Source organism: Centropristis striata, chromosome 18, assembly GCF_030273125.1.
Source record: "Centropristis striata isolate RG_2023a ecotype Rhode Island chromosome 18, C.striata_1.0, whole genome shotgun sequence".
Classification (NCBI taxonomy): Eukaryota; Metazoa; Chordata; class Actinopteri; order Perciformes; family Serranidae; genus Centropristis; species Centropristis striata.
In genome coordinates this window covers 15,839,427-15,855,839 of record NC_081534.1, presented here as the reverse complement: position 1 = coordinate 15,855,839, position 16,413 = coordinate 15,839,427, and the positions used below count along the sequence as shown (strand labels likewise).

General features: G+C 40.0%; 1 protein-coding gene across 3 annotated transcripts in view; it reads left to right on the top strand.

The window, feature by feature from the left end:
- LOC131990839 (protein EFR3 homolog B) overlaps nucleotides 1-16,413 on the top strand; it is a 37,009-nt gene that overhangs the window by 5,290 nt on the left and 15,306 nt on the right. For all 3 annotated transcript variants that reach the window (XM_059355998.1, XM_059355997.1, XM_059355999.1), the window contains 5 exons: nucleotides 7,182-7,258; nucleotides 10,007-10,134; nucleotides 10,995-11,145; nucleotides 15,122-15,243; nucleotides 15,618-15,767. In XM_059355998.1, the coding sequence (XP_059211981.1) occupies nucleotides 7,182-7,258; nucleotides 10,007-10,134; nucleotides 10,995-11,145; nucleotides 15,122-15,243; nucleotides 15,618-15,767 (628 nt within the window). The remainder of the gene's footprint in view (nucleotides 1-7,181; nucleotides 7,259-10,006; nucleotides 10,135-10,994; nucleotides 11,146-15,121; nucleotides 15,244-15,617; nucleotides 15,768-16,413) is intronic.

Genomic DNA, 16,413 nt, shown 5'->3' with positions numbered 1-16,413 from the left:
TAAGATCTTGAGAAAATGATGGTGTTAGCATTTACTGTAGCTCTGGTGTTACTGGGACATGTTGATTTACGGTTCATTGATTAGCCCTAATTAAATATGTAGTCTGCTTCGCTTTGAGTTTGCAGCAAACTATTGATGGGAAAAGGCTTTGGTTAGTAGGCTAATGAATTATCAACAGAGACACTGCACACTGGAAGAACAAGCTCACTCAGTAAGGCTTCACTGTGCAGTGCACTGGTGAGCTCCTGTGTGGAAATGGTGCTGTGCTGGGCTTGAGTTCCTCATAGTGCAGTTTCAGTGGCTGTTTGACTGTGATTCATAGTGTGTCGGATTGGCCTTGTGTCATGAGGATTTGTTGGCAGCTGGGTCTGTACATCAGCATGTTGGTCACATTATACCAGCCATGTTCACTTCCACCCACACTGGATCGAATATGCGCTTTGAAAACTGGCTCAGCACACATGGATTGATGTCTGAAATATATATATACTGTACATATGCCTCTGCAGAGTGTATGTGAAGTGTACATGTGTGTCCATGGCCTGAAGATGCATCCTCAGTGGCTCTTCGTGACAGAGGGAAGCGGGGGATAGATTGATGTTGTGGTTATATATGCAACACATTTGAATAGCTGTCATTTGGTGCATGCATTAGTGACAAAAATTCACATTTCTTCCTCTTTGTCACGCTTTCCCTAATGCTATCAGCCTCTCCTCCACAACACTCACCTCCTCCCCTCAGCCTCTATACAGCACTCCCAAACTCATTGAGCGACAGCTTATGTGCATATTGGCTTGCTGTTGAATCAGCCTTGCTCATTATCCATTATTTGCTTACTCTCCCCCTTGCCTCTTGTCTAGTTCTATCTGAGTATTTGTAGATTCTGTTCTGTGTGCTCGCATTTTACTGTGTGAATCGACTGTTTAAGGATGTTTCGCCCGTTCTTGTTTACTGATGTAAAAATAGCAGGACTTGGTCTGTCCCCCCCACCCCCCTCCCTCTTATATAATAACACCCCTAAAGGGCAACATGCTTTGTAATAATCATGAGACATGCCATCTATTATGCACAGGTATATACACATTCGTGTATGTGGCTACAGAGTGTTTGCTTCTGTATGTTTGTGCATGTAAGTCTGGTCTGTAAAAAAAAACGTTGCCTGCATGACCCCAGGTGAAGGTGAGGTCTAAATGTGTATTGACAGTTCTGTTATGCAGATGCAACCACATAGATACACATACACTTACAAAAATACACACCGAGTGATATCAAAGTGTGCTTGATATTCTCCTTGCAGGACTATATTTACTCTGTCTTGTCAGCCACGTGACTTTGGGTACAACAGAGCGGCTTTGGGACAGCAGGTGCAGATATGATACTGCAAGATGTGCTTGGCTACTTTCCACGAACTACATTCTGTGTGTCTGTTAACTATTATATTCCTATAGATAAAATTATTATTTCTTAGATGTTAATGTTCAGTTTTTGTTGTGCTATTTACTACCCATGTGCGTCCCACAGGACAGCACTCGTATGCGCTTTTGTGTGGGTTTAAACAAACAAAAAAAAAATTCTCATGCACAAACATGTCTTTCAGAGCTATGCATTATTTGTTTGCCTCTATTTTTTTCTCACTTCCGCATGATGTTTTTTCTTCAGTCTATCTGTCTCTCTCTCACCCTAATGTGAAAATGTTAAGCTGACATCCTAGGGGAAATGGAGAGTGTAATCTGTTAATGTACCAGCCCATTGTCACAGGGATAAAAATAGCATTGTGATTGGCTGGTTCCTTGCTGTGGGGATTCGAGGGGTGGAGACCCCCTCACATGTGTAGGCCTGTCACGAAAACTAAATTTTTTTTGGACTTTATATTGTCACATAAATAATAGCGATTAACAACATTTTTTGTTGTTTAAAAACATTTAATGCCACTGATATTATGATTATATAATAGCAAGATTACACTTTTTCAAGAGCAATGAACTTTTATTGTGCGGAGATGCCTGAGTCCCGACCACGGTGAAACTCTGGCACGGAGAGCAGAGGAGAAGACAGAAACAACTGTACCACCAGTGACAGCAAAACTTGTCTCAGCATATTTTTTTCTCTTTCACCTTAGGCTCTGTAAAAAAATCGCTTAGACAATACACCCCAAAAATGAAAAAAAATTGGATGACATTCATATGTAAACAAACATACATGTAAACACAGCAGGCAGTATCCTAAGCTATATGGACACGTCCTCTTTTACTGAGATCGATACGTCGCGTGTTGTAATTATTGTGACAAGCCTATACATGTACTCTCATGGCATTAGAGTACCTCACAATACGATACTATCAAGTATGGGCTGTAACGATGACCCCTTTACTGTAACACTGTGGACATGTGACACTTCTGTGTTTATTCATCACTGTCAATGTTTTCTGCATGGTCAATCCCCTGTTATTCCAGTTAGCAATGCATTTGGAAGCTTTCACTTTCTAGGGTTGGGCAATTGGATGAATATATCATTATTCGGTGATTGGTGAAGTTCATAGGCAGTTGTTATTTGGTGGATGATTTTGGGGCCGCTTTTGGTCCTGTTTTTTTTTTTTTGCTAATTCAATGGTCTGCCTCTGAAGGGCCATGACAGATTTGGTGGCAGAGTTGCACACGGAAGCAGCAAATTGTGGAATGCAGGGCGATCTCCTGCTCAGTGGGCAGCTGTGCACAGTGGCACAGTGTGGAGGTCATAGACTGTGCGAGAGTCAAATAGCCCTTAACCGTTCTGAAAATATCGATATTTGGTGTGTCACCAATGTGTGATACAATATATTCCTGTATCAATATGTTGTCCCACCCCTAGTGTACACATATGCACACGGAAGTTCTTTATAAATGGATGTGTAGCTTAACATTCAATCAGTGAAACAAGTAAGAGACATTACACAGGCCAAAGTTTCCCAAGTCTGGTGCACCCGGCTGCAGAGATGCCCGCCTTCTCTTTAACATCTTGTTCTGTCTGCCAACAACCAGTAATTCATTGTTCCATGCTTCTCAATGTGTGTGCATAAACCCACACACAATGCTGTGTGGGTTTATGTGTGAGTGTGTATGAAGCCACTTGGTGTCCAGCCCCTAAATGTGTTGTCAGCTTGCCATGCAGAGTGGGTGGATGTCGTGAGGCCCCCTGTGTGTGTGTGCTTTTCTTTTCCACCGCTGCTATCCAAATTCTTGTCCACCCACCTTGCTGATCTCTCTTAGCTTTTTCCTTCCTAACCCGCTATTATCACAACCACAAACACTTAACAACTCTCTTTGTTTTTCATGCAAACTCAACATAGCTCTGAAGCTATACAATGTTCTCTCAGAGTGGCACTGAGGCTGCTGCAGTGGTTTCCAACAGAAACATAGCACATTATCTTGAGTATTCTGGGAGGAAAATATGTTAATTTTAAAGATTATTATTATCTCCGCAGGCGTAAGGGGATGCAAATGTTAAAAAACAGCTTTGATTTGGAATATTGTTTCCAATTGGGGACAATCTTCTTTTTCCTTGGGTCAACATTGGCTACGAGCCAGCTAAGCTGGTGTGTAAAAAAACAACAGTAAAGTGTGTGGGCACTGGCTGGTGAAATTAAGTTATTGTTATGTATGTCGTATGAGCAATGGTGGATCAGGCAACTGGCTGATTGTATTTGCTAGCCCGACTTAGCCTATGTCGTACCTTGTGTCATTTCAGAGTTAATGTTACAGTACAGTGTGAAGTGAATATAAATTAGTGTAATTGGTGTCAAATTTTTATCAATATGTTTATTTCTCTGTGAAATATGCATGTGACCTGTTTTGACCTTGCCGCATCGAAATCCAGCATAGTTAAGAATTGGGATTCAGAATCGTTATTAATTAGATTGGAAATAACATTTGTATTGCTACACCCACTGAGCTCTACTGAGCTCATAAAATGAATGATTGTAGAGTTTTTGGCACAATAGCACTGTTGTTTTTTTTCCAGAGTGAAAAAAATCCCAAACTTTTCCTCCCCCAAAAATCTCTTCTCTCAATGCTGACACAGAGGACAGGACGGATTTGTGCTGGACAGAGAAGATGCAATAAGTAGCACTAATCTGTGACTCATTCAGTTCATCACAATCCACCTCCTCCATCACACTTCTATCTCTCGCTCTTTTTCTCTTTAGCTGCCTGTGTCTCTGTCAGTCTTTGTCCTCCACCCTTTACCCCTCTACTCTTGGGACCTGCTGCATTTTCATTAATTTATTGGCGACTCCTACACTCGGGCTACGAGCCAATACAGCAAGGATGAGAGAAGGTGGTAGAGGGAGGTTGGGTGGGTGATAGAGGAAGGGACAGAAGGAGGGTGGACGGGAGCGGACGAGAGCCTCATTAGTGTTTGAAGTGATGGAGGGGAGTAGCACTATGAATAGACGCACAGCTCTCAGAGATAATCCTGAGCTACAGCAGAGCTCCTGCTGTGGAGTTCAGCACAACTTTTAGAGAGCAGACAGAGGCCTTGAAACATAAGGGCTCTTAAGTGGTTAAAGCACTAAATATGCCTTTTACTCTATTAAAAGGCTTTTCAAGGACATCCGGCCTGTTCTGACTAGCCTCCTCCCAGGTGTAGTTGGCTGATAACATACCAGAAGGCTAGTGAAACCAGGAATATAGCCCAGAAGACAGAGCATTATTGGGGATTTCACAGGAGTAGAACAGGTCCTCCTGTCCAAATGTCATTGTGTCCTTGGGTAACACAAAGAAACCCAAATTGCAGTACATCACATGGTAGCTTGCTGTTATCAATGTGTGCATGTGTGGATGGGAGGAAAACTGTAAAGTTTTTTGGATAAAAGCTCTATTTTAAGGCGCAGCCATTAACTCTTCATCGTCTTCTGAGCATCATTGCTTTTGCTTTTGTCTCCACACATATAATATCCATAGGTAGGGCTGTTATGTTATGGATATTTTCTCACCAAGGTGAAAAATTACCATAGGCCTGCGGTTTTGCAGTTAACACCAAATGCCTCCACCACCGCTCACTGATGTATGTGGTATGTGGCAGTTGACTGAATATCTTTACGTTTTGTCTTTGTACTTATATTGCGTGTTTGTGGTCCTTCCTCCATCCTTGCCTTATTTTAAGTCTTCTGTATTTATATTTGTTTCATCATCTTGTTCAAGTGTGGTTTTATATTACATGGATATCAACTGTATTGCACAGGAATCTCAGTTGTTGTCTGTCTTGCGAAGTGCTGTTACAGCTGGGCTCAGCTCATCCATTTGCATTCATGAGTCAGGCACGTGGCAGCTTATTGCCCCCATCATCTGCGTGTGAAATGTGCACAGTTGGTCCATTTTATATTGAGAAAAAAAGAATTCTGTGATTTCTAGGACGTGAAGTTGACAGCTGGTTTGAGCAGGCCAATCTTTGTAGGAGGCTCGGACTCGGAGTCTCACAGAGTGAACAGTGTTGAACACAAGGCTTGTCACTGGTTTTGTTGGTTGGTTAAAGAGCTCTTATATGTTTTTGTTGGTGTATTAAAAAAATGTCATCTTGGTGTATGTTTGATACAGCTTACTGTGAGTCAAGGGAAGGCAATTTGGCAGTTGGCAGTCTTGTTGAAGTCTGGTCAGTATGCTCTTAAAATAGGGTTTTAGTGCCACATCAGCAAAAAAGCTTCAATCTGTGTAAAAGCAAACTAAACTAATGAATAATGAAACATTTCCATTTTGGAATAATAGAGGGAAGGAAACTTACGTTATCAGGGAGGAAGGAAAGAAGAAAAGCTGTTTCTTTGCAGGTTGTTTTGCTTTTGTCCAACATGCTCTCAATTTCAGTTTGAAGTGTCAGGCTTTCAAACCATGCACTAAACCTGACCTACTTTTTCTCATTAGCTTTTATGACTCCTAAACTCCTATATCCTTGTTTTGTGTCAACAGGAAGATGACAATTGTTATGCAGAGCTGCTTGAACGGTTAAGCGATGCATTTGGGGTTTTTGGAGGTTATCTCTCTTCTTTTCGTTTTCTTCATTCTCCCAGGGTCCCCTTATGACTCACCACTGCTGAATTTCTTCAACCAATCAGAATCCACCTCTCTCTTTGCTGCCGAGCTTGCCTTTCCTCTCAATGCAAAGTCAGAAAAATCACTCTTCAGTGTGTTGCACTTTTCTCTTCAAGGCTTTCTTGATTGCATTCTGAGAAAAGAGGCTCTCTTTTCTGTGTGCATGTGTGTGTGTGCTTCTGTGTGTCTGCGTTATCATCTGAGCCGCATTGTTTTGACTGTAATTATCTTGTGACTGCTTACCTTTCATATCTGGCTTTCCTCAAATGTCCTATGCAAAAAATTGCTTCCATTTAGCACAGCTTCTATTTCCCAGAAGCTCCATAGAGATGAACACATCTTCATGTTTTTAATCTTGGACTGAGTTGTTTGAATGATGGCATCACGCCAATACTGACACTGCTGATTTAATTCAAATTAACATTTGGCAACTTTGGTATTTTTGCAGGCTACTTGACTATGCAGTTTTGTGGATGCCTGCTATATTTTTTTGCCCTGATACAATGAAAGCTATTGATGGAGCTGTCAGTCAGTCTTTTCTTTCCATATTCAGCAGCTCCCCCTGAAATACATGCTTCAGCCTCTGCACGTCAGCTGATCATTTTTACCTGTCACAGCAGGCTAGACAACCTAGCCTAGCGCCTAGTAACATGAAGAATTTATACATTTATATATTTTAGTGCCACTTGAATATGGCCCTTATTATAATACTGACAAGGCTGTTGTCAATACTTGCTCGTTAGCAATTATTATTTTATAAGCTGCAGCTGTGTTTTCCTTGCTGAGAAGTCAATTTGACAGATGTTGAAGCATGATTTTTCTTTATGCTTTTTATTACCTAATTTTGCACCACTAGCTCTGTGTTGATGTATGTTATTAATGTGAAGTCATTATCATTTGCTGCCTTTGCTGTCTTGTCATAGTAGGAAAAGCACGTGAAAATGATAACATTAACGATGGATCAGTTCCATTAAGTGTCACAGTGAGCTATTCCAGTGAGCCATGAAAAAAGAAGATCAGACTACTTTCTCTTTGTTTTTATTGCATTTCAGACAGTCATACCGCACAAGTCTAATTGAACATCTCTCTCTTTCTTCCTTCCCATCTTATGTCTTCCTCAGGGGTTTGTGGTTGTTGCGGGGCACTCAGGCCTCGGTACAAGAGACTGGTAGACAACATCTTCCCAGAAGACCCAGAGGTGAGAAGCTCCAGTGACTTTGTGTTTCTTTAATAATGTCTTTCCAAATGCAAACTGTTTGTCTGAAGTTTATAACTTTTCCACTTTCGTCTGTATTATTGTATCTTGCTACTGCATTTGGTTCATTATTGGTTCTTTTCTTATTTCTTGTAAAGATTTGTTCAGCGTACTAGGTTACCAAGTTTAATATAAAGAAGAACAGTGCACAATAGAAGACATAATTCAAAAATGTGGGAAGAAATTATGATAAATAATGTGCTATACCAGATTTAGCTGCCAGCTTTCAAACTGTAGTCTCTGTCAAGTAAATATAAACACAGTGTTATGATATTGTCTTAGATATAGGAAGAGTGAGGCAGAGGTGATAAGAAAACACAGCCTCCATACTTAACGATCTTCTTCAAAGCTGTTGGTATCAAAACACAGACTTCATCTTCACTACTGTGTGAGATCTGATACAGATGACTCATAAAGAGAATTAATTTCTGGGGAGAAGAAGGAGCATTTGTTGCAGAGGAAACTTTTAAGAAGTGCCTCTTTGCTACTGCAGTAACCCACTTTACCAATCAGATCTGTGGCCAAAACTGCAGTACAGGGGATAATCGTTCACACAGACCTCATTTCGCTGTTTTGTGTGTGCGCGCATGCGTGTGCACCTGCTCATTGTGCTCCTAAAAATGGTTTCTAAGTTTGGCTCCAAACTGCAGTGGCTGAGACTGTAACTAACACTATCCCAGCAGCTTGGGAATAATGAAGCCGTCTGATAACATTTACTCAAAATTGTGACACCCTGTGTGAGCATGTGGGTGTGTTTGTACACATTTACTGTATTTCAGTGTTTGGCCGAAGTAATTGGTGGTAATGTGCTTAAATATAGGTTGTGTTCTCGGCGTGTGTCCTGCACACATGAAGTGTCCCCATGTTACTGGTTTAAATTGGATTGGACATGATTGGACTTTATCTTTGAAAAGAGACTACAACTTACTCAGTTTACACCCCTGACACTCCCACAGCCTGAACTGTTTTGCCACATTTGGTTTTCCTTGAGCAAAAGTTGTGGATAATACCTGCTACTTTTGAGGATTGTCGAGGTTCAAAGCAAACCAACACTAGGTGGTGGAGTTAAGACAGACCAGACCACTGATTATTACATGCAGTCAATCGTCTCCTGCGAGACAGAACATCCTGCACAAACCTGGCATTTTTAAATAGCCAAGCTACCTTGACCCAGATTTAAATAAATAGCAGCCTGCAAAAACCACGCAATGCGCTGCAGCGTGCAGTGGACAAAGCGCAAGAGGTTCTTCTGTTTGGTTGCTGATGAAAGGGTTCATTATTGTCTCACTGAAGATGATGCCTGAGTAGTTCCACACGACATCGTGATGGCAATCAGCTGCGATTAGGTACGCCTACACTGAGCAGGTACTATCTGCTGTGGAAAACGAAATAGAGTAGAGGACCTGAGTTGAGCCGAACCATGTGGTTGAAATGCAGCATTTGTCTGAAGAACTACATAATGATTGATTGTAATAAGCAAAAACCTAAAATCAGCTTTTCAAACTGAAGTGTTTTGTGTTATATCCAGCTGCAGTGTTCTAGCTGTATGATTGGTGATGGATTTCAGCCGCAGGATGTTTTGAAGGAGCAAACAGAAACAGAGCCTTCGCCCTTGACTGACCCCTAAAATAACCCTCTGATGAGAGGAATAGGCTCCCTTTTTACAGCAGACATTTTCACTGAAAGGCACAGGGGCAACTAATAACATTAATGAGGCCCTCATTTCATGTAGGTGTGCAAGTAAACTATAGCAATGCACCAGCATGCACAATAGCAATGGCCTGCAACTACAAAATCTCAAATTGAATAAATCAGCCATTGGAAATGTTTTATGTCATACTAGAAAAAGCACAGGTGGAAAAATAAAATTAAAGATGATTTAGTTTGAGATTCCTGGTATCGTTAATGTTATTAGTAACACCTGTGCTTTTTTCACTATGACTAATCAAAAGTGTGACTGATTGTGATTGTTTGTTTCTCACATTTTACAAATGGGGAAAAATTGGATATTTTTTCTGGGATTTTTTGTAAATGATGAATGATGTTCTGCCAGTTATTATTTTTAGAGTCACTTTGCCATGCAAAGGTATTCAGGACACACTGTATAACTCCATTACATTATGCATGTCCTCATGTCTACATCATATAATGGTCATATCTGTATGATTTTACAGTAATTTAGAGTTAGATTCAGATTTAACAGAGTTAACCATTCTTTTTCCTGACTTTCTGTTCTTTTTGGAAATGCTATTTCATTGACCGCATGGTTTGGCTCCTGTCTGAATTTAAACAGGATCTCAGTAGGCTGTAGATGTTTTTAGCTCTCTCCTCCCCCTGACCAGACTGCAGAGCAGTGAAGTAGGTCAAGGGGGAAAGTAGGAGGTGAAACTTGGTGAACTAGTTATACTTTTACCATATGGGTTTTCAGGAGAAGTACCCACTTCAGTACACACACTGCTGCATTAGCTCAGAATTATTTATGGAATAGAAAATGTGTGTGTTTTTTCTCATTGGCGCAAACAACCTCATTGTCCAGCTGCCTCTTTGTTTAGTGGACCATTTTCATGTACATCTTCTCTGACCTGAGACTGACAGATTTTATTTTGGGTGAACTACTCTCCCTAAAACTTTGTTTTCATTATCATGTTTCTCCCCCTTTTTTCTTTCCATCTGTCTCTGTCACCCTCTTAGGATGGGCTGGTGAAGGCGAACATGGAGAAGCTGACATTCTACGCCCTGTCAGCTCCAGAGAAACTCGACCGTATCGGAGCCTACCTGTCTGAGAGATTGTCAAGGGATGTGGCCCGACACAGATACGGGTAAGCATCACCAGTCAATCGCCATTCAGAACAGTCTCTCAAAAAAACATTTGAGCTGTTTCTGCCCTGACAGATACTGTTTGCACATTTTATGTATTTATTCTCTGCCACTCATTAATTTGACTGATTTAAATTCAGCACAAGTGAAGCTAAAACATTCACAATCCTGGAAAGAATTTAAGGTCGTCTTGCTGTGGAGTAATGGAAAAGTGGTGCATGGAATAGCCTGTCATCAGAGAGATTTAGAGAGACAGTCCATCAAAGAGCTTAAGATGCTTTAAAGATCTCCATTTACAAGCCTGTCTAAAAGGATACATATCACATGCATTCACATACAGACTGGATAAGGAACTGTAAAGTAATTCCATTGCATTTTCTCTAAATGTGTATGTGTTCTTTACACTTTCTCTCTGTATGATGAAAAAGTACTTATTGTGCACTCCATACAAAGTTGCCAAGTAGAGGGGGAGGCAGGTTGGTTTTGTTTTTTTAAACAAAAAAAACAACATGACTTGGGCAGGGTCATCAACAGTTTCTGTGTGCTCTGTACTTGCTTTTTATGCTGCAGAAGTTGTTTTCTTTTATGACTCATGACTAGGACGCACTGCTATGATTCTCGCCAATGCAAACAGCCTGTACAGATTACATTTAAACTTGGCAGTGCCCGGCTGAAATCTGTTCAATATGCAAGTCCCCAGCGTTTGTCTGGCAGAACTTGTCACGTTTTTATTTCTGTTGCTGTGTGCATTTAGACATTTAGAATATATGCACCTATTTTATTATCCAGAGAGGGATTTAATTGCCTACAGGGTTAATTGTGTCCTCCAGATGTTTCTATATCTCTTTCTGCTCCTCTTCAGGTATGTGTGCATAGCCATGGAAGCCCTCGACCAGCTGCTGATGGCCTGCCACTGTCAGAGTATCAACCTGTTTGTGGAGAGTTTTCTCAAGATGGTGCGCAAGCTGCTAGAATCAGACAAACCCAGCCTGCAGATCCTTGGAACCAACTCTGTGAGTTTACAGGATTATATTAATTGTCCATCAGATGTAAACCCTGAAATTATAGAATAGTGGCTTTGTGCCTCCTTCATAATGAGCATTTTGCATTATGTTTAGGGGGATATATTCTAGGGAAGAAGCTAGTGTAAAAAGTATCTACAACAAATGTGCATCACTGTGACAACTGAAAACTGCAGTTAAAGTTGTGGTAAGCCATAAAGTAATAAACAATAAAAAAACATGATAAACTGTAAAAAAACAAAACAAACATGTACATCCATGTGCCGAAGAGAATGGATGCTGGATGAAAGAAATGTCTTGTAGAGTTGAAACAAATGGATATAAAGTACACTTGGTGTGCAGATCTATTTTGGCAACTCTGCTTAACATTAAAATAAGGACATCAAGTAGTTTACATTTAATTGTAAGTCTTCAAAGTTGGTTGTTGCATTCTCAAGAGAGTAAATGCACTATTCAACTTTAATTTTAACTTAACTTGATATGTGTATAATTTAGATTTAAGGTAGTTTTTTCAAAGGAAGTACAGTTTCAGAAATCAAACACAGACACTTTTTTGCTATATATAGAACTTACAAATCAAAGCAAATATACCCAGCCATTCATTCTTGTTCACAAGAGACACATAAAATGAAGACAGCTCATTTTACTGATGTAAATTTAGACAAACGCAAACAGTTTTTCACTAATGTGTCTAATGTGCCTTAGTTTCTAAGCTTTTCTGTCTATCAAATTCTGCCCATTTCAGTGGATTTAGAAGCATTATCCAATCAAAAGTTGACAGACTGCATTTACTTTCCTAATGTGATGGCACAAAGTGAAAGATGTTAACATTCAGAGGAATACTGCGTTAGTATTTGAGGAAGATCATAGCTCAGCAAAAGAGTGGTGGGCAGAGGGAGTGGGAGTGATGAGTATCCTCTGATGTGGGAAGCAGCTATCAGCGCTGTCAACCCGGTCAGCAGAGGACACATAAAGGAAATCAGATTAGCTGCAGACCACAGTTGCAAAGCTCCGCAGTCATCTACACAGATTGACGAGACACGCCAGCCTCTCGCTCATAATCTTCATGCTATCAATCTCTCTTGCACACACTCATGGGTGTGTATTTAGGACAAATGCAAGGCTATACACTGATCCATTCTTATACAAACAGACACATCGGCGCTGCATAAATAATCGTCCATCACAGTGTTATTTACTGTGATGAATAGTAGAGGTAATTTGCAGCATGTGATAATGTAAAGCTTTGCATCCATACTGCCTGTTGTTGAACATTGTGAAAATATTGATTGGTGTTAGTTTCCTGTAACCGATGAGTCCATTCAACCCGGAGCTTCCTCACACATAGAACTCTGCATACTGCGTTTCTCAGTGCACAGCTGTGGCTGTAGCTATAGCGTCTTTCTTTCTGTGCGTGCACTAGATGGCTCATCTGAAGCAGACCAGTGTCAGAGGCAGGTGAAAGGAGCAGATTAGAGAGTTTATCACCACAGGACTCAAGCCCGGCCAGGTTTTCTCACACTCTGTTTCCCTGACCTAAAACCTTGTACCGCAGATGCCTTTTTAACACAACTTTTTAACAAATCAGTACCAAAGTTAGTGTTTCTTTCAACTTGCTTTATGTGATGTGACAGAGAAGACTTAGGCCAGGGTTGAGTTTCTCCTGGCCTAGCCTGTGGTCACAACAAAGAAGTTTATAATCTCAGCTCTCCATCACCTGTGGTATTAGACCCCATTCTCAAAGCTTTCAATCAGATAGGGAGTCCATTTCAGCAGACACACGCTGACTTGATTCATTGATACCTTGAAGCAGCCCAGTTCTCCTGCCGGTAATACTGGGCAGCTTCTTGGTATCAACTGCAGCAGCAATTTACTGCAGCAGCTGAGCTGTTGCACAGAAGTAGTTATGGCTTCACTTTATTTAATTTGCTCGAGGGTACTTCATTTAAAATCAAGACCACTCCAAAATGTAATTTATATATAGAAAAACAGATTCACAAGGGGCTTCTCTCGATGCTCATTTTCTCCATAAATTCCTTATTATTTCTTTTAAGGTTACTGCACAAATCCAACCTGAGTTTTTAAATGAGGAATTTATGTAGTTAAAGTACCATCTGCTCTGCTTTTATTTCATTATATAATTTTTGCTTCAGGTAGCATCCGTTCCATCTTTACTTTAAAGAAATCCAGTTCATAATAATTTATTAATTGGAGAGTGTTGTGAAGCTAAATGTCAGCGTGTTTAAATGGTGACATTTTCTGGCCCAGTGGGAGAGCCCCCCTCTGCCCTGTGCTTTTCACTCTTAATGAGATGTTATGGCGCTGTGGTTTGACTTTAATTTAGGAGATATTCATCATGGGGATTTAGGGTTATTTCATTAAAGAGTTTTTAATCAATTTGAAACAAACTAGAAATGAACAAAGTAGAGCAGACTTACTGTAAATCTTTTGAGTAGTAGACTTTAAGATTCAAGACTCAATGCTTGACATATCAACACGATTGAAATTCGAGCTAATTTAAACAAAGTCAGGAAAAGACAAAATTACCATACCCATAATATAATCTTAAAAAAACTAAACACAACACATCTGCCTCTTTTCTTCAAGTCCCCTCAACTAAAAATAATTATTCTTACGTTTATGTCCAATAAAATGTCTGACCTTGATTATTCTGACTTGTATCTGTGCAAGGTATGTCACTAGACAGGTGCTGGTTTCAAGTTTAGAGCTGAAAAACAACATAAAAGATGCTAACTAGACTTATATTACATTCTTGATGTTAAACAGACTCCTTATTTCAGTCTGAAGGCTCAAGCACATGTGGCTAAATCTCTGTGATGTTTCCTCTCATGGATAAAAAGACCAGATGCAAACAGCAGTAGTCAGCAGCACATACTCATAGTGTGAAGCTTGTGAGTCTCCCCGGTCTGCTCGCACTGCTTTTTCACCTTTCAACCAAGCACGAGCAGCGGTGGTGGGAGCTTCTTTGAAAAACATTTTGAAAGATGAAAGAAATGTTAAACAAAATATTAATCATAGCAGAGTATTTTTAAAACTTGCCTGAAGTGGAAACTTTAATAAGTTGACCTGCCCAGTGCTCTGCAGTGCTATGCTTGTATTGTTTAGACTGCGGATGGCTGCAGGATATGTGCTGTTCTTGAACCTGGATGTTCTGGTCTTGTTAGTCTGTGAGCAGAAAGGAAATAAAAAAGGTTGTTAGCCTGGTGAGAAGGGTCTTATGTAGTCTAGCATGATAGATTTCTGCCTGTAGGGGAGATCACATCTGATAATTGTGGTTGCAGTGTGCATCACTTTGTCCAGCTGTCTCCTGTCCTCAGTTGACATGTAACAACAGCACACAGTAAAGCATAGGTAAAGATATTTTCCACTGCTGCTCTATTAAACTGCACAAAAACATCCCTGGATATGCCACATTTCATTCAGGGTCGATGATCCCAACAGCTCATGTGAAAGTCAACATCTAATTTGGTTTTTGAAACATTTACATTCACGGAAAAAAGGATTAGACCACCCTTGTTTTCTCCTTGCTTTCTTGTTCATGTAATGCCTGGTACAACTAAATGTGCATTTGTTTGGACAAATATAATGATAACAACAAAACTAGAGTTTAATTTAAGAGCTGATATCAAGACATTTTCCATGGTTTTCTTGATAATGATTTTGGTTATTATCAAGAAAACCATGAAAAATGGCTAGGTATCAGCTCTTAAATTAAACTCTTATTTGCTATTTTTGTTGTTATCATTATATTTGTCCAAACAAATGTACCTTTAGTTCTACTAGGCATTAAAATGAACAAGAAATTGAAGAAAACAATGGTCTAATGTTTTTTTCCATGACTGTATATCCAAATTGTTCACATTACACCAGTCCACCAAAAAAAACAACTGGGAGTTTGACATGAAAATATTTCATATTTTTCCCTTGTCTCTTCTGCCTTTCTCAGTTTGTGAAGTTTGCCAACATAGAAGAGGATACACCATCGTACCACCGCAGTTATGACTTCTTTGTGTCACGCTTCAGTGAGATGTGCCACTCCAGCTACGAGGACCCTGACATCCGCACCAAGTGAGTGGACAGATGCTTGATTGCACTACAGGCAGAATTATTAAATAACTGCTGTTTTTAGACTGCTTTGGGGCGTTTGTTTTTAGACTACTGCTGCCCCTGTTTATTTTTTACATCTTCAACAAAAATGAAATCCTTTTAAAAGTGATTTGTCATCTGCTAAAAATAAACAAAAGTGACATCTTTGAACTGTTGGTTATAGGTTTGCAGAATTAAAGAGTAACTGCCAAGCAAGTCACAGCTTGTGAAGGATACAGACTAAATTCTAGACAAAAATGAGATTTCCTAAATATAAGCATCCATTTATAGATTCAGTTAGCAGTCAGGCCATGTCTGGTGTCTGATTTCTGATCTTCTATTTCTGTCACTTCCAGGATCCGCATGGCAGGTATCAAGGGCCTGCAGGGTGTGGTGAGGAAGACTGTGAATGATGAGCTGCAGGCCAACATCTGGGACCCTCAGCACATGGACAAGATCGTGCCCTCTCTGCTTTTCAACCTGCAGAGTGGAGAGCGCACAGAGAGGTTAGTGTTCACAAGGAAAATTCAACTGATGGTGTTTTGTGTGGTGTTGCTCATCAGACCTATTGCAAATGTTTAATGGAAAACTAAAGTGCTTGTTTATCTGCTTCTAATTGACTTACATACATATCATTTAGGCATTCTGCCACTTAACACAGGCTTGAGACTACTTCATTGCTCTGCATTTTTTTACTAACTCAAGATTTCCTTTATGAGGTCATATTTAATGTGATAATGGTTGCTCGAAAATGGGGGCCCTACTAAAAGACTGAATTAGTCACAGTAAAAGTCACAGTCACAGTGCTCAAACACACTGTCCTGACAAAGGATGCAAACCTCTAGGAGTATTCCAGATGGAAATTATTCATGAAAATGAACTTGAATTTATGGGGATGTAAAACAACAGAAATATAATGGTAATAGATTGATTATTTGCTCAGGCTGTATTAACAGTGTCACATGCAGATGGAAACAAACCTTTTGCCATATTGTAAGCAGATATTAGCCATTCATATTTCAATTAAATCCTTTACTAAATGTAAACCTACATGAAAGTGTGAAGTCCCTTTGCTCGAACTGTGCAGTTACAGTAGTGTGACATGAGAATAGACTGAGCATGAAGAGGGCTACTTAATCCCTATTTAATGGG